The sequence below is a fragment of the Trachemys scripta genome, chromosome 14, assembly GCF_013100865.1.
Source record: "Trachemys scripta elegans isolate TJP31775 chromosome 14, CAS_Tse_1.0, whole genome shotgun sequence".
Classification (NCBI taxonomy): Eukaryota; Metazoa; Chordata; order Testudines; family Emydidae; genus Trachemys; species Trachemys scripta.
Window position 1 is genome coordinate 41,483,195 of NC_048311.1, and position 26,172 is coordinate 41,509,366.

At 47.8% G+C, this 26,172-nt stretch overlaps 1 protein-coding gene across 1 annotated transcript in view; it reads right to left on the reverse strand.

Moving 5' to 3' along the window:
• The window catches only part of SLC27A5 (solute carrier family 27 member 5), a 39,540-nt gene that overhangs the window by 4,951 nt on the left and 8,417 nt on the right, over positions 1–26,172 (reverse strand). Inside the window, exons 2-8 of the mRNA XM_034789285.1 lie at positions 25,366–25,575; positions 22,723–22,881; positions 19,581–19,705; positions 15,041–15,235; positions 12,005–12,095; positions 3,180–3,378; positions 1,520–1,617 (exon numbers count right to left, since the gene is read on the reverse strand). Coding sequence (XP_034645176.1) covers positions 1,520–1,617; positions 3,180–3,378; positions 12,005–12,095; positions 15,041–15,235; positions 19,581–19,705; positions 22,723–22,881; positions 25,366–25,575 — 1,077 coding nt within the window. The remainder of the gene's footprint in view (positions 1–1,519; positions 1,618–3,179; positions 3,379–12,004; positions 12,096–15,040; positions 15,236–19,580; positions 19,706–22,722; positions 22,882–25,365; positions 25,576–26,172) is intronic.

Sequence of the window (26,172 nt, forward strand, 5' to 3'; positions counted from 1 at the left end):
CTCACTCTCACAGACCTTGGGAGGCAGGCCAGTCCTCGCTTACAGACAACCCCCCAACCTGAAGCAAATACTCACCAGCAACTACACACCACACCACAGAAACACCAACCCAGGAACCTATCCCTGTAGCAAACCTCGTTGCCTACTCTGTCCCCATATCTACTCTGGCAACAGCATCAGAGGACCCAACCACATCAGCCACACTATCAGGGGCTCATTCACCTGCACATCCACTAATGTCATATATGCCATCATGTGCCAGCAATGCTCCTCTGTCATGTACATTGGCCAAACCGGACAGTCCCTCCGCAAAAGAATAAATGGACACAAATCGGACATCAGGAATGGTAACATACAAAAGCCAGTAAGTGAACACTTCAATCTCCCTGGTCATTCTATTACAGATTTAAAAGTCACTATCATTGAACAAAAAAACTTCAGAAACAGACTTCAAAGAGAAACAGCAGAACTAAAATTCATTTGCAAATTCAACACCATTAATCTGGGCTTGAATAGGGACTGGGAGTGGCTGGCTCATTACAGAAGCAGCTTTTCCTCTCCTGGAATTGACACCTCCTCATCTATTATTGGGAGTGGACTACATCCACCCTGATTGAATTGGCCCTGTCAACACTGGTTCTCCACTTGCAAAGTAACTCCCTGCTCTCCATGTGTCAGTATATAATGCCTGCATCTGTAACTTTCACTCTATGCATCCGAAGAAGTGAGGTTTTTACTCACGAAAGCTTATGCCCAAATAAATCTGTTAGTCTTTAAGGTGCCACCAGACTCCTTGTTGTTTTTGTAGATACAGACTAACACGGCTACCCCCTGATACTTGGCAGGTACTTTAGAAAGAGACACTTAGACTTCAAGTGATGGCGGCTTGACCACGTCCCTAGACCAGTTGCTCCACGGGCAAATTCCCTTCACGCTTAAACATTTGCATCTTATCACTCGCCTGAGTTTGTCTAGTGTCCAGCCATCGGTGGAGCCTTGTGGTGCTAGGTGAAAGAGCATATCATGTAGGAAGTTGTAGGCTTTGCTCATGGCACCGCATCTCTTGGATAAACTCAGCAGACGGAGTTGTTTTAGTCTCTCACTATAAGGCTGATTTTCCAGACCTCAGATCATTGGGTTGGACCAGAAACAATTTTTTTATTGTATTTTTCAGAACTGCCAGTGAACTAAAATCTCCACTATTTGCACAGCTCTAATGATCATAGGCTGAGGCCTGGGCATAGATTGTTCATGGAAGGATCCGTAGATTTTTCAGGCCGCTCTGAGCATCAAGCCTCACCTCCTGAATAACACAGCGATTTCTGCAGTGGAGAGAACTATTCCTCCATGCTTTGCACGGCTTTCTTCAATCCCAGGGTCCCTCCCCGCGCAAAGAAAGACTCAGACCCCGACACAGACACGCTATGCAATGGCTTTTAAAAACCGCCTCAGGATGGACGCTCTTGGGGTGAGCCACAGTGTCAAAGTGACATGATATGTCCTGCTGCTGGGTACGCACCTGGGACCGGCACCCCGTAGACGTTGACTTCCTGAATGAACTGCACTGCCACCAGCGTCGTCTCCACCTCCGTCGTGGCAACGTTCTCTCCTTTCCAGCTGAAGATAGAGAACAGAGGAATCTATTTTTCCATCCATCCATCCATCCATCCATCCACCCACATTGATCAATAGATTTCAAGGCCAGAAGGTGCCTTTGTGATCATCTAGACTAGCCTCTTCTAGGCTTAGAAGGTAAATGTTGGTACACAAACGGATGAAAAAACACACATACACACACAAACCAACGAAAAAATATTTCCATCGATAATCATCTAAATGTACAGATCGGCAAATTAAGAATAATGCTGCTTCTTAGAATCACAATCCAGTGATGTAGCCTTTTGAAATGGATGAACAATAAAACCAGGCATTATTTGTTGATTTAAGGAGATTTACATGTAGATTTTGACATGCGATGTTGGTCATTTGTTTTTTAGTGGTTTATAACGATTTTACCTTTTTGAACCTCAACATCTACTGACACTAAATAATTGTCTGACCCTCCCCCCTGCAGGATTTTGTTCAGCTGTGAAAATGTACATGGATAAACATCTAAAAAAAAAAGGCTTTAAAAGACACATCTCTAACATCCGTTGACATTATAAAAAAATAATAATTGAATTCTGCCAGGCCTCACTATGGTTTAACGCCTTCTGTCGGCATACGCTGTGTCTCCACCAGGGAGCTCTGCTGTCCTAGCGATACCAGTAAAGCATGTGCTGTAGACAAGCCCTAAGTTGCTTTTCAAAATAACACTTAGGGTATGTCTACACAAGCACAAAGAGACCCACAGCAGCAAGTTTCAAAGCCCAGGTCAACTGATTCGGTTTCAGGGGGCTAAACATAGCCACGTAGATACTTGTGCTCAGCTGGAATGGGGTGAGAGGCGAGGGTTTCAGAGCCTGGATTCCAGCCCGAGCCCGAATATCTACACTGCTATTTTTCGCCCGGCAGTGTTAGCTCTGCAAGCCCAAACCAGTTGATCTGAGCTCTAAACTCAGTGCCACAGGGTGTGTATTTTATTTATTTATTCAAATATTGATTTATTTATTTTTGCTGTGCACACACACAAGTCACGCCTAAGTTACTTGGGTGCTTTCGACAGTTTTTCCCCTGGACTTTGTTTTATCTTCTATGGCTGATGCATCCACCTCCTGCTTGCATTGGCCTATGGGATTTAGGCACACAAGAGCAATCTGAGTTAGGCTCCTTTGAAAACCCAGCCAGACCTAGACGGTAAATTCTTTGACTCCTGGACCATCTTTTTGTAGCAGAGGGGAGGCAGCATGGCCTAGTGAATGTGGCACCCTACCGGGACTGAGACGACCTAGGTTTTGTTCCCAGGTCTCTTGCTGGGTGACCTTGGGCCTGTCAGAGCCCCGTTCTGTGCCTCAGTTTCCCCATCTATAAAATGGAGACAACGAGCCTTATCACCGTTGTAAATTGCTCTGTGAGAATTGGTTATTGTTATGCCTGTGTGTACAGCACATCACACAATAGGGTCCCAGTCCCTTGTAGGGTTTTATAGGTGCTACCAGCATCGGGCTCCTCAGTTCATCCCACCAGGGAGGGGACAGCAGCTGGGACAAAGGAGGGTAATGGCTTGCCCCAGAACCTACCGGAACGTGTCTCCCACTCGGTCCTGGAAATATATGAAGCCCTCGTGGTCCATCATGAGGAGGTCTCCGCTGTTGAAGTAGAGGTCTCCTTTCTTCATCACATTCCTCAGGATCTTCTTCTCCGACTTCTGGCGGTCGCCCGCGTAGCCGTTGAATGGGGTGCTCTTCGTTATCTTCACCACCAGCAGCCCTGCCTCACCTGGAAGGGAGAATGAGAATCCCGATGGATATCCCCCTACGTAGCCCATCCCATCCCGGCCAGTTTTCAGGGTCCTCCAATTGGCGTAGGTAATCCACCTCCATGAGAGGAGGTATCTAGCTTGATGGAAGGGTCTACACCACTGTCTACACCGGTTTAACTATGTCGCTCAAGGGGAGTGGCTTTTTCACACCCCTGACCTATGTAGCTGGGTCATCCTAACTTTTTTAGTGTAGGCCCGGCCTAAGAAAGTTTCACCCACTCTAAATAAACGTGAGTCATCATGCCAGGAAAAAGAAACAAAAAGGGGGGAAAAGCTTGTGCCTGAGGTTTTTTTATCCAGAAACTGGGGGGCAGCCTAAGCGGGAAACTGTCCGTGAAACACTGGATCTCCTCAAAGATGACGGGGGTACGCTGGGAACCCGTTCAGAGGCAATAGGTAACATCTGCTAGAAAAGAGCATTTAGCTAATATAGAGGCATAAAGCCAGAAGGTGCATCCTGATGTTTAATTTTTGGGTAACTGTTACCCGGAGTCTCCCAGGGGTAACTCAACTGTCTCACTCCAGGAAGTGTCAGGAACAAATCAGTGGGGACACAGCAATTTCCATCGGATAAATGATTGAAAGAAGCGAGCATGCTCTTATCTAAAACTACTATTTATTAGCTATTAAGCACACACACACACACACATAGGCAATAGGTTTAGGACATCCCAGATATAGTTACTCACAGTCTGATATGGTTTTGAGTAATCACCATCTGGACTTCTAAGGGGCCCTCTTTCCCTCCATAGAATCAAAGAATCATAGAAGATTAGGATTAGAAGAGACCTCAGGAGGTCAGATAGTCCAACCCCCTGCTCGAAGCAGGACCAATCCCCAACTAAATCACCCCAGCCAGGGTTTTGTCAAGCCTGACCTTAAAAACCTCTAATGATGGAGATTCCACCATCTCCGTAGGTAACCCATTCCAGTGCTTCACCACCCTCCTAGTGAAATAGTGTTTCCTAATATCCAACCTAGACCTCCCCCACTGCAACTTGAGACCATTACTCCTGGTTCTGTCATCTGCCACCACTGAGAACAGCCGAGCTCCATCCTCAGGTAGTTGAAGGCTGCTATCAAATCCCCACTCACTCTTCTCTTCTGCAGACTAAATAAGCCCAGTTCCCTCAGCCTCTTCTTGTAAGTCATGTGCCCCAGCCCCCTGATCATTTTCATTGTCCTCCACTGGACTCTCCAATTTGTCCACATCCTTTCTGTAGTGGGGGGCCCAAAACTGGATGCAATACTCCAGATGTGTCCTCACCAGTGCTGAATAGAGGGGAATAATCACTTCCCATGATCTGCTGGCAATGCTCCTACTAATACAGCCCAATATGCCGTTAGCCTTCTTGGCAACAAAGGCACACTGTTGACTCATATCCAGCTTTTCATCCACTGTAATCCCCAGGTCCTTTTCTGCAGAACTTCTGCTTAGCCAGTCGGTCCCCACCCTGTAGCAGTGCATGGGATTCTTCCATCCTAAGTGCAGGACTCTGCACTTGTCCTTGTTGAACCTCATCAGATTTCTTTTGGCCCAATCCTCCAATTTCTCTAGGTCACTCTGGACCCTATCCCTACCCTCCAGCGTATCTACCTCTCCTCCGAGCTTAGTGTCATCCGCAAACTTGCTGAGGGTGCAATTCATCCCATCCTCCAGATCATTAATAAAGATGTTGAACAAAACCAGCCCCAGGACCGACCCCTGGGAAACTCTGCTAGATACCGGCTGCCAACTAGACATAGAGGCATTGATCACTACCCATTGAGCCCGACAATCTAGCCAGCTTTCTATCCACCTTATAGTCCATTCATTCAAGCCATACTTTTTTAATTTGCAGGCAAGAATACTGTGGGAGACCGTATCAAAAGCTTTGCTAAAGTCTAGATATATCACGTCCACCGCTTTCCCCATATCCACAGAGCCAGTTATCTCATCATAGAAAGCAATCAGGTTGGTCAGGCATGACTTGCCCCTGGTGAATCCATGTTGACTGTTCCTGATCACCTTTCTCTCCTCCAAGTGCTTCAAAATGGACTCTTTGAGGACCTGCTCCAAGATTTTTCCAGGGACTGAGGTGAGGCTGACCAGTCTATAGTTCCCCGGGTTCTCCTTCTTCCCTTTTTTAAAGATGAGCACTATATTTGCCTTTTTCCAATCATCTGGGACCTTCCCCGATCACCACGAGTTTTCAAAGATAATGGCCAATGGCTCTGCAATCACATCAGCCAATTCCCTCAGCACCTTCAGATGCATTAGATCCAGACCCATGGACTTGTGCATGTCCAGCTTTTCTAAACAGTCCTTAACCTGTTCTTTCACCACTGAGGGCTGCAAACCTCCTCCCCATACTGTGTTGCCCAGGACAGCAGTGTGGGAGCTGACCTTGTCTGTGAAGACCAAGGCAAAAAAGCATTGAGTACTTCAGCTTTTTCCATGTCATCTGTCACTATGTTGCATCCCCCATTCAGTAAGGGTCCCACACTTTCCCTGACCTTTTTCTTGTTGCTACCATACCTGTAGAAACCCTTCTTGTTACCCTTCACATCCCTTGCTAGCTGCAACTCCAATTGTGCTTTGGCCTTCCTGATTACACCCCTGCATGCTCTAGCAATATTTTTATGCTCCTCCTCCTGACCAAGTTTCCACTTCTTGTAAGCTTCCTTTTTGTGTTTAAGCTCATCGAAGATTTCTCTGTTAAGCCAAGCTGGTCGCCTGCCATATTTACTATTCTTTCTGCACATTGGGATGGTTTGTTCCTGCGCCCTCAATAAGGCTTCTTTAAAATACAGCCAGCTCTCCTGGACTCCTTTCCCCCTCATATTAGCCTCCCAGGGGATCCTGCCCATCAGTTCCCTAAGTGAGTCAAAGTCTGCTTTTCTGAAGTCCAGGGTCTGTATTTTGCTACTCTCCTTTCTTCCTTTTGTGAGCATCCTGAACTCAACTATCTCATGGTCACTGCTGCCCAGGTTGCCACCCACTTCTACTTCCCCTACCAATTCTTCCCTGTATGTTAGCAGCAGGTCAAGAGGAAAATGACCCCTGGTTGGTTCCTCCAGCACTTGCACCAGGAAGTTGTCCCCAACGCTCTCCAAAATCTTCCTGGATTGACTGTGCATTGTTGTATTACTCTCCCAGCAGATGTCAAGGTGATTGAAGTCCCCTGTTAGAACCAGGGTCCATGTTCTGGAAACTTCAGTTAATTGTCCGAAGAAAGCCTCGTCTACCTCATGCTCCGGGTTCAGTTGTCTATAGCAGACGCCCACCACGACATCACTCTTGTTGCTCTTGCTTCTAAACTTAACCCAAAGACTCTCAACAGGCTTTTCTCCAGTTTCATACCAAAGCTCTGAGCAATCATACTGCTCTCTTACATACATTGCAACCCCTCCACCTTTTCTCCCCTGCCTGTCCTTCCTGAACAGTTTATACCTATCCATGACAGTACTCCAGTCATGCGAGTTACCCCACCAACTCTCTGTCTCCAGCTGATGGGGAGTTTAGATGTTAGCTCACTGCCTGGAGAAAAGCTCCCTCAGACTGATCTGAGGTATTTATTTTTACCAAATCTTTTATGGCTAACTCTAACTCTACAGTGACTCCTAGTGGGTCTGCAGAATAACCTCTACTGAGTCAGCATTTCTCCTCATTATCTCAAAACAGTTCTAGCCATAACAACAATATGTCAGGGGCACCTAAAACCAAGGCCGCTATTCACTCACTCTCTTCCAGAACTTTCTCTCCCATCTTCCCATTCTGATTAGCAAACTGCAAGTCTGCAGCTGTCTGACCTTGTCTCACAAAGGTCAAAGATTTTTCCTAGCTATGTGATGTTTGGTTTTCAGCCGGCAGTGGCCGCACATACAGAATGGCCGACTGCAGAATAGTCAAGTTCTGGGGTACATGCAGGAAGGTCAAATTCCGGGGTAACATAACGTGTGTGTGTGTGTGTGTGTGTGTTGGCGTCCCCTTTGCTGTTTCTTCTCAGAGTCTGGGATTTTTTCTATCAAATAAACCTTTCATTTATTTTCACCCCGAGCCTGGCTCCGGTGTGCACGCCCTGGCATGTGTGCCAAAGTGAACTGGTAGCTGGGGGCTGGTTTCACTCCTCTGGGGGTGGCGCACCGAGCAGCTGGAAGTTAAGAACTTGGGTTGGAAGGATTTGGGGACACGCAGGCCCAGAAGGGATGTTGGTGTCACCTTGAAAGGAGTAACATGGCTGGTGGAAGCCAGGGGCAGATCTTTGGCTTGTGGGCCAGCGACTGGTGTCAGGGCTTTGAGCCACAGCAGCACAGCACTAAGGTTCCCAAAGTTACACGGCAGGTGGAGACAGAACCCCTCACCTGTCTGAGTGACCTCAGAAAGGTCACAAGTGGTGGGTTTGAAAAGGGGTTAAGCTCCTCAGGAACACGCCATTCTTGCGCCAAAATCAGAGCGTCCCCACATGGCGTTATTCAAGAATATCCATTGCACTTTAAATGCACGCCCTATCTTAAACCACATTAATTTCCAAGTGTAAACAGGCCCCTATAAGAACATAAGAACGGCCAGACTGGGTCAGACCAAAGGTCCATCAAGCCCAGCATCCCATCCTCTGACAGTGGCCAATGGCAGGTGCCCCAGAGGGAATGAACAGAACAGTCAATCATCAAGTGATCCATCCTCTGTCACCCAATCCCAGCTTCTGGCAAACAGAGGTTAGGGACACCATCCCTGCCCATCCTGGCTAATAGCCATTGATGGACCTATCCTCCATGAATCTATCTAGCTCCCTTTTGAACCCCGTTATAGTATTGGCCCCATTGAATTTCAATGAGAATTAGGCTCCAAAGTTCCTAGGTCGCTATTGAGAATGGGATTTAGACTCCTAAATTTTACACTTGCTCTCTGTATCTTAATCCCCCGTCTCTACAATGGGGATAATACTTAGGGTGACCATATGACCCATTTTGGTTGGGACAGTCTCTTTTTTAAGCCTGGTCCCGGCCGTCCTGACTTTTTTGGCAAAAGTGGGGTATGGAGAAATGCGCGAGGGGGCGTGTGGCTTGGGTCAGCCCCACTCTCTCCAGCCTTTGGAGAGGGTCTCGGGTTAGCCCTGTGGGGGAGAGCTCGGACGAGCGGCTTGGGCCAGCCCCACACCGGGGAGCAGGAGGGCTCGGGCTAGCCCCACACGGTGTCCCGTTTTCCCTTGGGGAAATATGATCACCCTAATAAGACTTCCCTACCTCACAGGGGTGCGTTTGGATAAATGCATTAAAGCCCATGAGGTGGTCAGATACTACAAGTAATGGGGACCAAAGGATCTTTGCTAGATCTTCTATCCTGCCCATTAGCTGGGAAATTTGACTGAGTGGACACAGGCAGAATGAAATCCAATGTCTGGAAACTGAACCCAGACAAATTCAGGCTAGAACCAGGTATAAAGTCTGAAGCAAGAGTAATTAACCACTGGCAGCGTAGCGAATATAGGGCTGGGCCCACTAGGGGCACTCATGATAAAGTGGCAATTTTCAGTCATGTTTTTGTGATGCCCATGTATGCCTCAGTTTCCCCTCTGTTTTGCACTGCTCTCTGGAAGGGCAAAAGGGTGCTATTGGGACGACGCAGGAGATGTAAGGTGTGTGTGACCCCCTCACTGCCCGGGATGCAATGAACGGGACCCTTAAGGAAACCAATGGCCCAGAGGGAGGTGGGTTCCCACCCCCCACACACACCTCAGCAGGGAAGCTGAGCAGAAGCCCTAGCTCGAGAACAAAGGACCAGTGGCATGCCGGGGAGAAGGAGTCGGCTTTTGGGAGAGGCTGAGCGGTGAGGGCAGCGCCTGGAATGGAGCCCATAGAAGCTTGGCCGGTGATTTGCATTGGCTTGGCCAGAGGGACAATGTCTTAACCGTTATCTCCCTCTGCTGAGCCAAGGACTTCCCGAGGCTGAGTTCCTGTTCGCCAACAAACCCAACTGTTTTGGAAACGCCACCTGGTGTCACTGCAAATACTTGCTGAGGTGCGTAGACTCCAGCTGAGAGACTTTTCCCCTCTTCCCCGCTCCTGACGGAAGAAGCTACCCTGGAGCACTGAGGGGTTCCACAAAGGGACTGTTTAAAAGCTGGGATGTAGCCTTGGTCCTGTGGCTCCGGGACAGCACTCGCTGTGTTCTGTGGCCGTGTGGGAATAGCTAGGCCTAGCATGATTGTGTACAGCTTGACAACAACATAGTGTGGGAACTCCACTGTGCCAAGTTCCTGTCTTCCTATTGTGTTGTTGTGTAAAGAACAACGGACACAGGAGGAGCAACTTGCCATGGGATGTAAAGTGGATTCTGCATCACTGGATCAAAGCTAGCCAGGGTGTGTCTACACGTACTGCGAATACCCCTGCAGCCTAGTTCTACCTTTGGAGTCTCTTAATCAAGATTGTGGGTATGTCTACATTGGCAACTAGACACCCACGGCTGGCCCGTTACTGCTGACTCAGGCTGCAGGCTGTTTCATTGTTTTGTAGACTTCCGGACTCGGCTTGGAGCCTGGGCTCTGGGACCCTCCCTCCTCACAGCAATGAAACCTCCCCGCAGCCCGAGCCCCACAAGGCAGAGTCAGCTGCCACGGGCCAGCAGCAGCGGGTGTCTAGTTGCTGTGCAGACATACCCTGGATGATTGTCGATAATGTCGCCCTGTAACTCAATCAGAAGTTCTGGGCTTGATGAAGGAATTACTTGGTGGTGATGATCTCTGGCCTGTGATATGCACGAGGTCAGACTAGACTATGTTAGTACTGTATGCTTCTTCTCTATTTAACTATTGTGATTCTTTGACCAAAAAATTGTAGAATCTTTTCTATGTTAAACCAAAATACTGTCTAAACTCTAAGGTGGCCAGGTGCCCAGTTTTAGTTGGGAAAGTCTGGTCAAAAAGGGGACATGACAGTGTCTGGTCAGATCTACTGACTGGACACCCAAAGTGCAGTTACTGCAAGCCAGGAAGGGACTGGGTCATCATCTGTACCAGCCCTGGCTGCCTCCTACCTTCATAGAATATATGGGTTAGAAGGGACCTCAGAAGATCATCAAGTCTAACTCCCTGCTCACAGCAGGACCAATCTCCAGACAGATTTTTGCCCCAGATCCCTAAGTATCCCCCTCAAGGATTGAGCTCACAACCCTGGGTTTAGCAAGCCAATGCTCAAACCACTGAGCTATCCCTCCCCCCAACTCTGACCTGCATCAGAATGCTGCAGCTCCCAGCTTCCGCTCCACAGGCAAATCTCTCCTGACCCGGGCGGGAGTAGGGAGTGGGAGGGGAAAAGCAGTGAGCGACAGGGGAGAGGGAGGAAGAAGAGTGGACTGGGGGGGAGCCCCGGGGGGAGGGGGGGGGGTTTGGGGGAAAAAGGGGGGGTGGGGGGGGGGGCCGGAGGGGGGAAAGGGGGGGGGCAGGGGAGGTTCCAGGACTTCTGCTGGAGTGTCTAGTTTTTAAATATTACCAACTCTAATGCCAAAGACTGTTTTGTTTTAGACTAATGGATGTCTGTAATTTAAAGTAGGACTGTATTTAACCATCTCATCTGCTTTTCCCCTGACCTTGCTGACCTAGTCCACATGCCTGTTACTTTCGATGTGTGTTGTAGTGGACGAGATGGTGTAATTGGTGAAGGATGGTTATAAATGACAACATGTAATTGATAAAACGCACAGGGCACATTTGGTACAGCGGACGTGTGCTATAATCAATGTCACAGCATTGAGTAATGTATTGACTGATGTCTGAGTCATTACGAGCGAATTATGGCTACAGATGGTCTCAGTACAGATACAATAGTTACAGCTGTCATTGGCTTATTGATTCGGTAAATTGATAATTTTCAAAATCAGATCAGAGCATGAGAGAGAAAGATTTTCAAGGATTTTCTTTCTCCAAAACCAGTATATAAGGCATGACTTGGGGGAGTTAGAAGCAAAGTGAAGTGAAACGTGATGCCTAGTTTCTCCAGTCTCAGATTGGTAGGTACATTTCCTTTCTGTATTCTGTATAGTGCTGTATCAAGTATTTGATTGACTCTCTTAAATGACACTTCAACCGAATTAGCTATTTGATGTCACGTCGCATTAAATCCAAACGCGCCAGGAAATCTGTGAAAACCTTGTCTATTCGATGTGTGCATGAAATGGGTTAAAACAACCGAGGACAGGGCTGGTGATGTTGAACTGATTTTGCCATCCCCTCTCGGAAAACAACGGGGCATGAGTCTTGCAGATTCTCCAGCTCCCGTGGCTTTCATTCATCTCTGCTATCAACTATTATTCCACTCTCTAGTTAGGGGACTTATGTGGCTGCTGTGAGTACGGGAGTGTCTCACAGTCTTCTAATGCTCTGATTCTGACAATTCCCCCTGTACGGTAGGGTTGGGCTATTAACTTCATTTCACAAAACAGCAACCGAGGCACAGATCTTCAATGGTATTTAGGCACCGAGTTTCCCTTATGCTCAGTGGATCTGAGCTTAGGCTAAAACTGTAACCGCTGCACCATGCGTCCTCCCCAAGGGGCCCACTCCCCGCATCAGCGCCTCCCGATGGCCAGCCTGTTATTCTTACCGGTGGGGACTCGGATGCAGCACCCTCTCTCATCTCGCACGGGTTCATCCTGCTCCACGTTGTACCGGATCAACTTGAAGGGCGCGAGCATCTGGAAAGCAACGGGGTGACAAAGACGGAAATCAACTGGAAAAATAACGCCAGCGTCCCTCATGTGCCCATTATCAGGATCTGCCACCTTCCCTATCAATGGCTGCAATTCAGGAAAGTTGATGTGGGGAATACAGCGTGGAAGACTGCTTGAGTGGTGGAAAGTAACGGACAATCACAATGCCTTGCTGTCTCCGACTTACCGCTACAACTATTGTTGTCGACCTTGGGATTCGAGTGTGAGAAAAACCTTTTCCCTGGGGTTTTCAGGAGGAGGTGAGCTATTCTTTTATTTAATTTCATTTTATTACTTCTGAACCCTATTAGTGGCTAAATCCTTCAAAACTGATCTGATACTAGAATCTGGAATTATAGTTCTGCACGAGGGCCACGGAGGTAGCCCCAAAATTAACCTCTGGCCCGCAGCGTTGAAAAACGGTTTGGACCATGCTGGAAAAATACAATCCGCTTGGTAAGTGGATTGAAATCATTGCGTATTTAGGATGGACAAAGGCACTGGCTCGTTGGCAGGAGCTTGAGGGTCCGCCCACCGCTATCCCACACTGCTGTGCGTTTCGCCAGGATCGGCCTCTCTGCTTATCCATCTGCCTTCCCCGGCCCTGGGGTCTCATCGCCTGGATGTCACCTGCCTGTTCCAATGCTGGTGTGAAGCCAGGATACTCCTGGAGTTGTGCACCTCAGCATTGAGCAGCATTGTTCACTATCATGCAGCACCTCGTGCCGCAGCATGGAGCTGTGCCGAGATCCTTGAACTCCTTGGCACTTGGGGAGAAGCAAAGGGGCAGAAATCACCGGCATAACGAGGTGCTCGAAGCCCTCTCCAAGCAGATGACCCTTCTCAATTCTTCGGTGCCGCAAGGAGATCTTATTGGATGCTAGTTGCCCCGGCAATGACGCTTTCATGCCCCAGTGCTGAGCTAGAACATGGTCCCTTCCTTCTCGAGGGCCGGACTGCAAAGCTCCAAGGTTGAATCACCATCAGGCAGGGCTGTGGATGCAGCCTGCGCTGCACAGTTTTGTTAGAGGAACCAACCAAGACTGTGCTGGACATTTAGTGAGAGACAATCTCTGCCCCCAAAGAGCTCACCGTCCAATCAGACAAATGATGAGGTGAAAATAAGGATAATTTGGCATCTTTTTGTTCTAGGTTTGTACAGCGCCTTGCACAATAGGGCCAGGATCCATGGCTGGGGCTCTTAGGCTCTACCATAATACACCTAATAGATAAGTACAGTGCCTAGCACAAGGAGGTCCATAACTGGGGGTCCTAGTGCTACCATAATATATCTAATAAATAATGTACAGCGTTGGGGGTGTGACGTTACTGACATAACCTGTGACCGTATAGATCATTGTTGCGACCACTGTTATATATTTTCAGCAAATATTGTACAAAGGTTGTTGTGTGAGGTATCTATGGAAAGGTCATGATTTGCTTATTATAATTATGCTATCTGTATGGGTGTGTCATTTTTGTAGTTGAAGTTATGAATATTGGCTATGTACTTCTATATCAATGTGTTTTGAATCTAAGTAGCCTCAGTGAAGCATTTGGTCAGCTTCTTGAGAAAGGACTATTCTCAGTAAGTGCCCAGTCAATAAACACTTAGCTGACAGTGGACTTTGGGAGACGTCAATCCACATCTGAGCTTTCCTGGGAACGTTCAAACTAACATGTAGACAATGGCATCGGCCTGTAAAGAACTGAGTCATGCATGGACATGTGACTTGCCCATGTGGCTCCAAACTCCATCTTGCTGTGATCTTGCACAGGAGAACCAAGGGTTTCCACCCACAAGAGAAAGAATATAAAAGGCAGCTGCATCTCCTCCATCTTGTCTTCAATCCTGTTTCTTGCCTCTGGAGGGACTTTGCTACAAACTGAAGCTCTGAACAAAGGACTGAATGACCCATCCCAGCTGGGGATGTTCCAGAGACTTGATTTGAACCTTCAATTTATTCCATCACTGCTACAAGCCTGAACCATTACTGTATGTCATTGATTCCATTTAACGAATTCTAGTCTCATCTTTATCTTTTTCCTTTTACGAATAAACCTTTAGATTTTAGATTCTAAGGGATTGGCAACAGCGTGATTTGTGGGTAAGATCTGATTTGTATATTGACCTGGGTCTGGGGCTTGGGCCTTTGGGATCAGGAGAACCTTTTTTCTTTTACTGGGGTATTGGTTTTCATAACCATTCGTCCCCATAATGAGTGGCACTGGTGGTGCTACTGGGAAACTGGAGTGTCTAAGGGAATTGCTTGTGTGACTTCTGGATAGCCAGTGGGGTAAAACCAAAGTTCTCTCTGTCTGGCGTGCAGGAGAACCCCTCCGCTGCTGCAGGGAGTGTCCACTCTGAAGCGTTACAGCGGCAGTGTTTCAAATGTAGCCAAGCCTGTAATCTGACCTGCTGTATAACAAAGGCCAGAGAATTTCTCCTGATTGTCCCTGTCCTGAACAATACAACTCGTGTTTGGCTAACAGCTCTTCCAGAAGGCAGCCAGTCTTGCCTTTTCCCTCTAGGTTAAAGAGTCTGGCGTCTCCTATCCATGAAGATACTTCTTCACCACTCAGTCTTCTTTCTGATAAGCTAAATAGATTGGGGTCCTTAAGGCCTTTCACTTTCAATCCCCAAGCCTCCCAGGGCCTAACCTAATCGGACTCTTTCTGACGCACCAACACTTTTCACAGCCTGTGGGGGCGAAACATCAACATAACCTCACATCCCGGGGGAAATGGATGCAGGAATCTGTTTCATCTCAGTGTTGTTGATGAACTACAGTAAGAGAGGCCAAATGGCTAGAGAGACCCTCATCATCTGTGCTCAGCCTCCACACCTGTCCCAGCTGGGGAAGAAACCGGTAATGGGCACTAGGGAAATGACCACCATGGTAGGGGAGAGGCAGAGTAGCATTCCTCACCTTATGGATGAAGTTGGCCCTTCCCACCGCTCCAATCTTCCCCGTGTAGTTAATGAACCCAGTGTTCCCCTCTGTGGCCCCGTAGAACTCGCAGATGCAGATGGGCCCAAAGCGCTGGAGGAATTCCTTCCAGACCTCCACCCTCAGGCCGTTACCCACAGCCAGCCGCACTTTGTGCTCTCGTTCGTTCTCCCTCTGCAAGGCAAACAGGGCAAGGGTCCAGGAGTGGCACAGAGAGGAGGCCAGGTCTCACCCTGGGTCTCACGCTAGTTCAGGGATCTACCAAGGTGCCCATGCACCCTATATGCCTCCATGTTGTGCTGTAAGGAGTCAGTGGCAGCCATCCAGGGAGTGGGCACTGAGCATCCGCTTTAAAGATCAAAAGAAGAAGCAACCCAGCCCCTTTATGTGGTAATAACAGCTGTCGGGCAACCACCCAAGGCAGCAGGCCACGTGGCGGGGCAAAGCTAGGACGTGGGACCATGAGGGGGAGGTTCCCTGATTGCAAACGTGGGGGCTGGGCTGTGGGAGCAAAAAGCCAGGAGGAAGAGAGCGAGTGTGACTCTGGGATGAAGCAGGGACGGAGCTTCTTGGGCACAGAGCCTGCTGGAGGGGCAGACATGGGGATCTTGCAGCCAGGAAACTGCCTTCTGCTGTTTGTTCTCACAGCACTCAGGGAAACAGGACTTGGTAAGTTTGTTTGGGGGTGGGGGGTGGGTTGGTGAATAAAGAAGATCATACTGAGAATATCCCTGACTCGCCTCATTGATTTATCATCCTCGTGGAAACACCCCGGTAAGACCCTGGACTGTGGCTAAAGAAGCAATGGTGCCACAGAAACCCTATTTTGAGGCCAACACAAGCCAGAGCTCCAGGGTGCTGCATAGGACAAGGGACCTTGGCTAGGAACACAGAGGGTGAAATCTCCCCGGGCACATGTGACATTTACCCTCTTGGCTGACACACCAGAGACTGAACCAGCGACCTCAGCACTAAAACCAGGAGCTGCTACAGCTTAAGATTGTAACAGACTCATAGCCATTGTAGGTTGGCATGGGGGGCGGGATTTGTAACACAGACTGACCAGTGGGTGATACAGAGAACTGCCACCATAAGGCATCGATACCCCTTAAACCACTATTTTGACCATTCAGGTGGGACATACGTGGGGCGTGTCCATCTATGCCTGATCTACAGCGGGCCTATTACAGCTTCCAGAGTCTGGCCCCTTTCGCTCAAGCTCTGGGGGACCCTGATTTTTAGCTCTGCAAATTCCCAGTGGAGTTGGTTGAAAAATGTTCCTTTGTTTCCTGTTGGAAAAATGGCAAAAAAAAATGTGACGACTGAAAAATTTCAGCGCAAGCCCAAATACTTCAGTTCTGAAATTCCGCTGGGGTGTGTGATGCCATCCCATAAGGCTTTATGGAAATATGCTTAGAATGTGTTTTATGCTGCATATGCCAGGTAACATATCTCAAAAGTTATGATCGACTGAATGTATTAATCCTATTTGTGTGCATGTATCATTTTTGTATTCAAAGTTATGAATGTTATGAATGTTGGCTGCGTACTGCCTTGATTTCTAAATAACCTTAGGTTTCAGAGTAGTCTGTATCCGCAAAAAGAACAGGAGTACTTGTGGCACCTTAGAGACTAACAAATTTATTAGAGCATAAGCTTTCGTGGACTACAGCCCACTTCTTCGGATGCATATAGAGTGGAACATATATTGAGGAGATATATATACACACATACAGAGAGCATGAACAGGTGGGAGTTGTCTTACCAACTCTGGGACTGGGAATGGCTGAGCCATTACAAACATTGAATCTATCTCCCCTTGTAAGTATTCTCACACTTCTTATCAAACTGTCTGTACTGGGCTATCTTGATTATCACTTCAAAAGTTTTTTTCTCTTACTTAATTGGCCTCTCAGAGTTGGTAAGACAACTCCCACCTGTTCATGCTCTCTGTTCGTGTGTATATATATCTCCTCAATATATGTTCCACTCTATATGCATCCGAAGAAGTGGGCTGTAGCCCACGAAAGCTTATGCTCTAATAAATTTGTTAGTCTCTAAGGTGCCACAAGTACTCCTGTTCTAAATAACCTTAGTAGAGCATTTGGTCAGTTCCTGGAGAAAGGAATGTTGAAATTAAGTACCTAATCAAGAAACACTTAAAGGACAATGGACCTTGGAATGCTCCACTCCACATAAGAAATCTACTTGAGGACATTCAAAGTAGCATGTAAACAATGGATGCTACCTGTAAAAACTGTGAGTCATGCATGGACATGTGACTTGCCCAGGTGACTCCTAAACTCCATCTTGGAGCTGGACTTTGCATAGGAGTGAGGAGAGGGTCTCCACCCACAAGAGAAAGTCTATTTAAACCCCTGGGAGACCCCTCCATGTGGTCTTCAGCTAGCTAAAGAGACAGCCTCTCCACCCCCCAGGATACTTGGAAGAAACTGGAACAAAGGGCAGTGACTGCAAGGGGTGTGAGTGATTGCTGGACCCAGGCTAAAAGGAGATTAGTCTGTAAAAGGGAGCATTCTGGAACTGGTGAGGATCTTAACTGTATTCAGTTTGATTAGACATAGATTTGCGCATTTTATTTTATTTTGCTTGGTGACTTACTTTGTTCTGTCTGTTACTACTTGGAACCACTTAAATCCTACTTTCTGTATTTAATAAAATCACTTTTTACTTATTAATTGACCCAGAGTATGTATTAATACCTGGGGGAGCAAACAGCTGTGCATATCTCTCTATCAGTGTTATAGAGGGCGAACAATTTATGAGTTTACCCTGCATACGCTTTATACAGGGTAAAACGGATTTATTTGGGTTTAGACCCCATTGGGAGTTGGGCATCTGAGTGTTAAAAACAGGAACACTTTTGCTAGCTGCTTTCAGGTAAACCTGCAGTTTTTGGGCAAGTAATTCAGACCCTGGATCTTTGTTGGAGCAGACGGGTGTGTCTGGCTCAGCAAGACAGGGTGCTGGAGTCCTGAGCTGGCAGGGAAAGCAGGGGTAGAAGTAGTCTTGGAATATCAGGTGGCAGCTTCCAAGGGGGTTTCTGTGATCCAACCCGTCACAGGGTGTTCATAGGACTGGTCGTCCAGGTGCCTCTAGTTGGACTACATCTCCCATAATGCACCATGATGCTCCCCCTCCCCCCCCTGGAAGGAAGAGACAGTAGGTGCATCATGGGAGTCCCTGGTTGTGGTGTATCATGGGAAACATAGTCCAGGTGCCTGATACTCCCATTCTCCTCTACAGGCTGGGCTCCTTGGTTAGACTACATCTCTGATGATGCACCATGATACCTCTCTTGAAGAGGGGAGGCAGTAGGTGAATCATGGGAGTTCCTGGTTGTAGTACATCCTGGGAGATGTAGTCTACTGGGGAGCCTGACCTGTAGAGAAAAATTGGAACAAGAAGCAACTAAACTATAACTCCCATGTGGCACCATGGCAGCATTTCAGAATCAAAATATTTCAGTTTTCAGCTGAAATTTTTCGATTTTTGGGCATTTGGTTTTTGGACGAAAAACCCCAATTTTCCACAGAGAGTAGAAACTTGCTGTGAAAAAAATTTGCTTAGTCAACAAACTAATTTTTTCCATCAAAAAAGAATTTAGGGAGAACATTTTGGACCAGGCCTAACGATGGTTCATTCTCTGTAGTTGGTCAAGATGGCCCTTGAACTCATCTCTGAATTTTACCCTCAGGAGAAGGATTGGATAGGTATATAAAGGGTTAAATTAACTTGGCTAATGACTATATCATGCTTGCCAATTTGTGTTGAGAAGTTCTGGGAAGCTCTGGAGAGAGCGTGTTGGAAATACTGAGCTTAAAAAGTCCCAATTACCAGGGATGGTTCTAACCTGTTTTAGCAAAGAACAGAATTCAAGGAGCAGTGACAATAGTCATGTAGGTTCCAGTCAGGAGCGGTGGAAGCTCCCTAAAAGCACGGGACCCACTGGTGCCCGAACCATGGCCCCGCCTCCACAACACCTCTTCCCCCTGAGGCCCCACCCCCTGCTCTCTCATCTCCGCCCCCTCCCACCCATCGCTTGCCCTTGTGGCCAGTGGGAGGAATGGGGCCATGGCTCCCGGACCCTCCTGTTCCGGCACCCGGGGTTCCAGTAGATAAGGCATAAAAGGGTGAACTCTTCAAATATTTGTTGCTGGTATCTGTCTGACCAGTTGGCGCCAGCCAATGTGGGTTTAAGCTAATTCTGTTATAAGTTGCCGATCAAAACTTATCACTGCACATTATTGTATGGAAGTGATGACTGCCTAGACATTTAAGGCTAGTTTGGAGCAGTTGTGTAAATACCACTTGGCCGTCTGGATTTAATAAAGGACTCTGTGGTTAAATTGGTGCTGTGCTGGTACCCTGTATTAATAATAATAATAACAACACGACATAGCAGACTCCATACTGCTTTGCCCCACCTGCCACATTGGGATTAGCAACCAAAGACCATCTAGCATCCCCCCGGCCCCCAGGAAAGGCGTTGGGTTACCTTGGGCGCATTGCACAGATAGCGCATCACCTCCCCTACATACTGGATCACAGAGACGTGGTATCGCCGGCAGTCATCCCAGAATTGGGAGACAGAGAACTTGGGACGCAAGACGCAGGTGGCTCCTAGGGGAGAGGGAAGGAGAGGTGATGGGGGGCATGTGAACCCCATTGAATACAGCCTTTCCAGTCTACCCTAACCCAATCATGGCACTGAAGAGGTAACTGGTACATTGCTTATCCCACTGATTTGATTCATCCACCATTTGCCTTATGTTCTGCCTGACTATTTGTTAAATCCACTTGTTGTATCTTGTCTTATACTCCTCAGGGCCGGAACCATCTTTTTGTTCTGTGTTTGTACAGCGCCTAGCACAACAGAGCTACAACACCTAGTTGACATCATAAAACAAACAATAATAATAATATGGCAGGAGTCACCAGGTGGCACTGCTGCGTATAGGCTTTTTTCTTGGCGTGCGAGCAAATGGTCAGTCTTTGGAGACATGTTTGAATTATGGTTAGTTTTGTGAAGCAGTTTCTTTTTAGGAGGAGCCGTGAGTTTCTTTCTGACTAGAGCTGATTTCTGAGACACAGTTAGTTGCTCTCGGTGCATTGATCATTGGTGGCATGCTGAGATTTCTGAAAGAAAGGATTTCCCCTGCATACTGACCACTGTTGTAATAATTGGGACTATACATTTGCCCTATTTGTAAGCCCAACTGTAAAAAGTCTGTAGAAGTTTATAAAATGTCACAATAACCTACAATAACAAATGTCAGTGGGAAAAGGAAAACTGAGGTAGTCTAAACAAAGAGGCCCATGGAGATAACTCAAGGACTGTCTTAAAGTCATGCTTGGTAAAACCAGAAGACGTGGAACTGGCAATTAATGAACCAAAATTGTGTGTCAGAAACTAGGCCTAATTGGTGGCCAAAATAATGAGGGGACGGGCAGTTCCACTCATGACTCCCTTTGTGGGTCCTTAAAGAAAGATTTTTCTGGGGGGAGGGATAGAAAAAGAACAGATGGAGGCTATGTAGAAAGCTTCACCATCATGACAGCCACCCCCACCGTCTCCTGGGACATCTGGCCTCTGCCCTAACCCTCAAAGATGTCTGGGCCAGAGAGAGGAACCCAGACGATATCACCATCCGTACTGGCCCCTGCTGAACCCCAAACACCACCTGAGATGAAACGGGATCAGATTCAAACACCAGCGGCAACAACCACAGCTCCAGCCCTCCTCAGCTAACGTCATCTCTTTTCGCCAGAAGGATCGTTACCGTCTTGGGTACCGTAGGAGAGACAAGGAGTGTTTTCCTTTAAAACGCTCCAGATAAAGGGAAAGGGGACAGGACTTGTTCACGTGAAAGCCCTACTCAATACTTCACATTTCAAAGGCATTAGCTGGTTTTCCTTCCTTTCTGTAGCTTTAATAGAAGGTTAAAAAAAAATTATGGTGCATTTACCGTGGCCCTAAGCAGGCTAAGCTCCCTGGAGGCCAAACCCTGAATCTTGTTGAGCACTGTTTAATGTTGGACAGCGACTGGGTTGTGTTAACACCTTTGGCCCACATATTCCATCTAAATGAATCCAACACCATCTCTGTGCAAGGCCTGGCACATATAATATAAAAATAAACAACCTGCCTTTAAGAATGTCTCTCCTCCAGTGGAAAGCTGAGCTGTGAGGCTCTGGGTATCCTCTACAGCTTAAGAAACTTAAGGAACATAAGTATGGCCATCCTGGGTCAAACTATTGGTCCGTCAAGCCCAGTATCCTGTCTTCCAACAGTGGCCAGATGCTTCAGGGCAACAGAACAGGGCAACTCTTGACTGATCCATCCCTTGTTGTCCAGTCCCAGCATCTGGCCGTGACAGTCTTAGCCATCCTGGCTAATAGCCATTGATGGACCTCTCTTCCGTGAACGTATCTAATTATTTTTTGAATCCATTTATACCTTTGGCCATCCCTCGGCAGTGAGTTCCACAGGTTGACAGTTGTGTTGTGTGAAGGAGTACTTAGCAAAGGGGTGACAATAACCTGAACAAATGGTTTTCACAAGAGCTAAATTCCACTCGGTTTAAACTTCACGCTCAGAGAAGAGTTTTAGAGCCCAGCTCGGCAGAATTAGCAATAACTTAGGAGGGAAGGGAAGGGCCCGTCTCTTTGTTCTGTGCCTGTATAGCGCCTAGCCCAGTGGGGTTCTGGGCCATGGCTGGGGCTCAGGGTCATAGAGTTTCAGGCTAGAAAGGACCATCTGATCACCTCTCCGAGCTCCTATATGTCAAAGGGCCACCCACTCCACCAAGCACCTGCCCGCTAAACCCAGCAACTGAAATGGGACCAGTATATTACAGCCCACAGGAGACATGGTGTGTGCCATAGGCAGAGAATAGTAGGGACCCTATGCGAGGTCCCCGCAATGGCAGTGAAATGGTTAAGTGAGATACACCCAGATAATCCTGGCACGTGACCCATACGCTGCAGAGGAAGGCAAAAAACCCCTAAAGTCCCTGCCAATCTGAGCTGGGGGAAAACTCCTTCCCCACCCCACCTAATGCGATCAGTTTAATCCTGAGCACGTGAGCAAGAACCATCCAGCCAAGCACTTGAGAGAGAATACTCAGTGCCACCTCAGAGCCCTGTCCTGTGTCCCATCTCCAGCCGCAGCCATCCCTGCTGCTTCAGAGGAAGGAGATAAAAACAAAACAACAGCAACAAAAAATAGAATACACTGTGTGCGGGGGTGGGGAAATCCCTTCCTGACCACTGCCGCTGGTTGGCTGAAACCCTGAAGCATGACCTTTCAGGAGCATAAAACATAAACCGTCAGTGAGCCACAACTCCTTCTGGGTGGCTGTCCCAGAACCTCACCCCTCTGATGGTTAGAAACCATCTTCTAATTTCCAGCCCGAATTTGTTCACGGCCAGTTTATAATCCATATCTAGATAATAATAATAAGAATTAAGAATGATGTTTGCTTAAAGATGACCTGGCATGGGAAAAATGCACTTTTTTGCATTTCTATCTATCTATCTATTTCCATACCCAACCACTTCTCTATCTATCCACCTCTCCCAGTGGTGGCCCCTGCACCCTCTGTGTCTTTAGACCCGTGCCGACACTCTGTACATACCAACCTCCAAGCATCCTCCAAGTCCAACGAGCAGTGCAGCCGAATGGTACAGCGGCAGAGGGGTGTAGATCACGTCCTCGGCTTTGACGCCACTTATGTATAACATGGTCACCATGTTGCACAGCTTCAAGTGGGTGATGATGGCAGCTTTCGGGAGTCCTTGTAGGCCAAAGGAATTGTGTTTAGTGATGCCTCATGGGTTTTGTAGTGCCGTTACCGCATGACTCCCTTCTCCTTTATGACCCGGGCTCCTGGATTGAACTACATCTTCCATGATGCACCACAGCCAGGCACTCCCATGGTGCACTACTTCCCCTGTCCAAGAGGGCATAGGTGCTGACTTTTATTTTTCCCTGTGGGAGCTCCACCCCCACTCCACCCCTTCCCCTGAGGCCCTACCCTCACTCCACTTCTTCCTTCCCCTGCTCCACCCCCTCCCCTAAGGCCCCCCACCCACTCGCTGCTCTCCACCCTTCCCCAAGCGCCTCCTGCTAGCCACCAAACAGCTGATCGGTGGCGTGGCCAAACAGCTGATCAGTGGCGTGGCCAAACAGCTGATCAGTGGCGCCACTGGACAGCTGTGGCTGGTGGATGTTTGAGCACCTACTATTTATTTTCTGTGGGTGCTTAACCCCGGAGAACCCATGGAGTCAGCGCCTATGCAAGTGGGGACCTGAACTACAACTCCCATGAGGCACCATGCTGGTATTTCAGAATAAAAATATTTGGTGCTTTGGTCAAAATATTTCGGTGTTTGAATTTTCATTGGTCAAAATCAAAACGTAACTTTTTTTTTTTTTGCCAAAAATCACAAACAATTTAGACGAAAACAAAAAATTATTTTTGTTTTCATCCAAAAAAAATTCCATTTTCCAACCCTCACTAGTGCTGATCAATATTTTGAAACTGGAAATGGCTGCCATTTTCCAAGATGACAGCGCTTATTCCTATTAAAGTTTTGGGAGTCCCATCTCCTGATCCCTTAAGTTGGATGCAAAGTTTACAGATGCAGAAGACTCCTGTTTAGGGCTGAGAGGAAACACGTTTTTTCCTCCCATGAAAACTGTCAGCAATTTGAAAAGTATTCCTGTCCCAAACTTTCAAAATATCCAAAAAAAATTAGGAACCAAAAATTTAAAAAAATAGGCTCAAATCAAATCAAAATTCCATCTTGATCATTTCAAAATGTTTCATTCTGATGTTGACCGGTTTTTTAACCTTTTTTGTGTGTGCAAAGTAAGGAATGTACCAAAACAAAAAGCCATCCCTGTGGCGTACTGAAAATTGTGTTAAAATTGTAAACTATCTCTTTAAGTGTTACGGGGTTTCCTGCTTGCAGTTGAGGGGGGCTCTGTAGGGAAGCATGCAACTGGGATCTTGAGCAATCAGCCTGCAAAAAGCCAGCCTAGAGCCAGGTGAGGTGAGCTGGGCCTCTCTTCCTCTGTCTCTCTCTGCTTTTGGTTCTTGCGTGTTATCAGTCTGCATTCTAAGAAATAACGTTGTGTGATGCTGCACATTTCCCAACCATCTCTAGTGCCGATCAATATTTTACATCCAGAGACGGCCGCCCTCTTCCAAGATGGCAAAGTTTGGGTTTTTTAATAATGTTGACAGATGTTTATTTTTAAGCATTTTTTTTAAATGAATTGATTTAAATTTTCAATTGCGCAAAAATTATGGGTTTTAAGCATCTTAATTTGATTGTTATCGATTTAAATTTTCACAGTTGTAGGAAATTAGGGGCGGTCGCACAGGCGCTGACTTTTGGGTTTGCCTGTGGGTGCTCCTCTCTGCCCCCTTCCCCCGTGTGAGCAGCGGGCAGGGCCTCAGGGGGAGGAGGCCAAGCAGGGCTAGGGCCTCGGGGCTGAGCACAGGAGGAGCGGGGGGACGTGGCCACACTCCAGGCGCCGGGGCCCACAAAAGATTAGTTCCGCCCTGGGGGGACTATTTTTTTAGCTGGGTGCTTGAGCCCAGGAGCACCTGCAGAGTCAGCACCTATGGGCGGTCAGACAAAAGGCGGGTCAGACCACAACTATTTATTGGCAACCGATGCTAAGATTCAAAAACTTTAAAGCTTTATAACCATTAAAAGACAAACTGTCAGCATCACATGTCAACGTGCACAAAGGAAATATCCTTAAATCAAACTCGACTGGGTTTTCAAGCAGCCTTTTTCATACTTTGCCAATCTGACGATTATCAGTGGAAATATTGCTTTGTCGGTTTGGGCCTGTGTGATGAAACAACGTTTGTCGACATTTACCAACAAATATCTAATCGTACAAATGTGTGAGTAGAAGGGACCTCGATAGTCCAGTCCCCTGCACTGAGACAGGACTAAGTATTATCTAGACTATCCCTGAGAGGTGTTTGTCCAACCTGTTCTTAAAAGCCTCCAACGATGGCTATTCCGATTCCACAACCTCCCTAGGTAATTTATTCCAGTGTGTAACTACCTTGACAGTTTGGAAGATTTTCCTAACGTCCAACCTAAACCTCCCTTGCTCCCATACTTCTGGTCCTGTCCTCAGAGGATAAAGGGAACAAATGTTTCACACTCCTCTTTATAACAATCATCTTTCCAAGCCTACTTAACAGCCAGGTACAGCTACTCAGCACTCCCATCACACATCTCCTCCTCACCTGTGGTGCCCGAGGTATAAATGTAGAGTGCAGTGGATTTGCTGGTGACATTGGCTCGGAAAGCGATGGGGATCGGCTCCTCGGAGGCGGCATCTATCTGGCCCTGGAGAGGCTCCACGCCACTGGTGGGGGACTCGGCGCTCAGGTAGAAAACCCGGATCCCTTTCTGTTGCAGGCTGGGCAGAACGTCTTCAATAGCGGCTTTGAGGTCTGAAGAGGGGGTGAGAAAGGCATTTTTCCCCATTGAGGAACGCGGGTCGCTGCATCACGCGCACCCAGAGGCGTATGGAGACACAGACACAGATGTGCCCGCCGACGCAGGCGCACACAGATACACAGACAAAGGTGGGAGCGGGCAGACAGACAGAGCAGACGCACGCAGAGACGCACTGTGACACACTGTACCCCACCCCACGTTCCCCCCTGTGCCCACATGTTCACCACCGCGAGATGGCTGGGGGATGGTTTGTACAGAGCATGCCTTGTGAGGTATCATGGGCAACGCCTGAATTGGATGAACCTCATTATCCTGTTGAAATGCGTGTGTGTCATCCTTGTACATGAAGCTGTGAGATTTCGCTATAGACTGAAACATGTTGTGAGTCTGAGAAACGCCCACCGACCAGCCTCTCGGAGAGGACAGAGAAACGGCAAACACAGAGGCCGTACGTGCCAAAGCTCATCTCGATCAGGAGTGGAGGAAGCTCCCTAAAAGTGGGGGGCCACCGGCGCCCGAACACTGGCTCCGCCCTCATGCCACCCCTTCTCCCTGAGCCCTGCCCCCCCCTGCCCCCCCCCCCCCCCCAA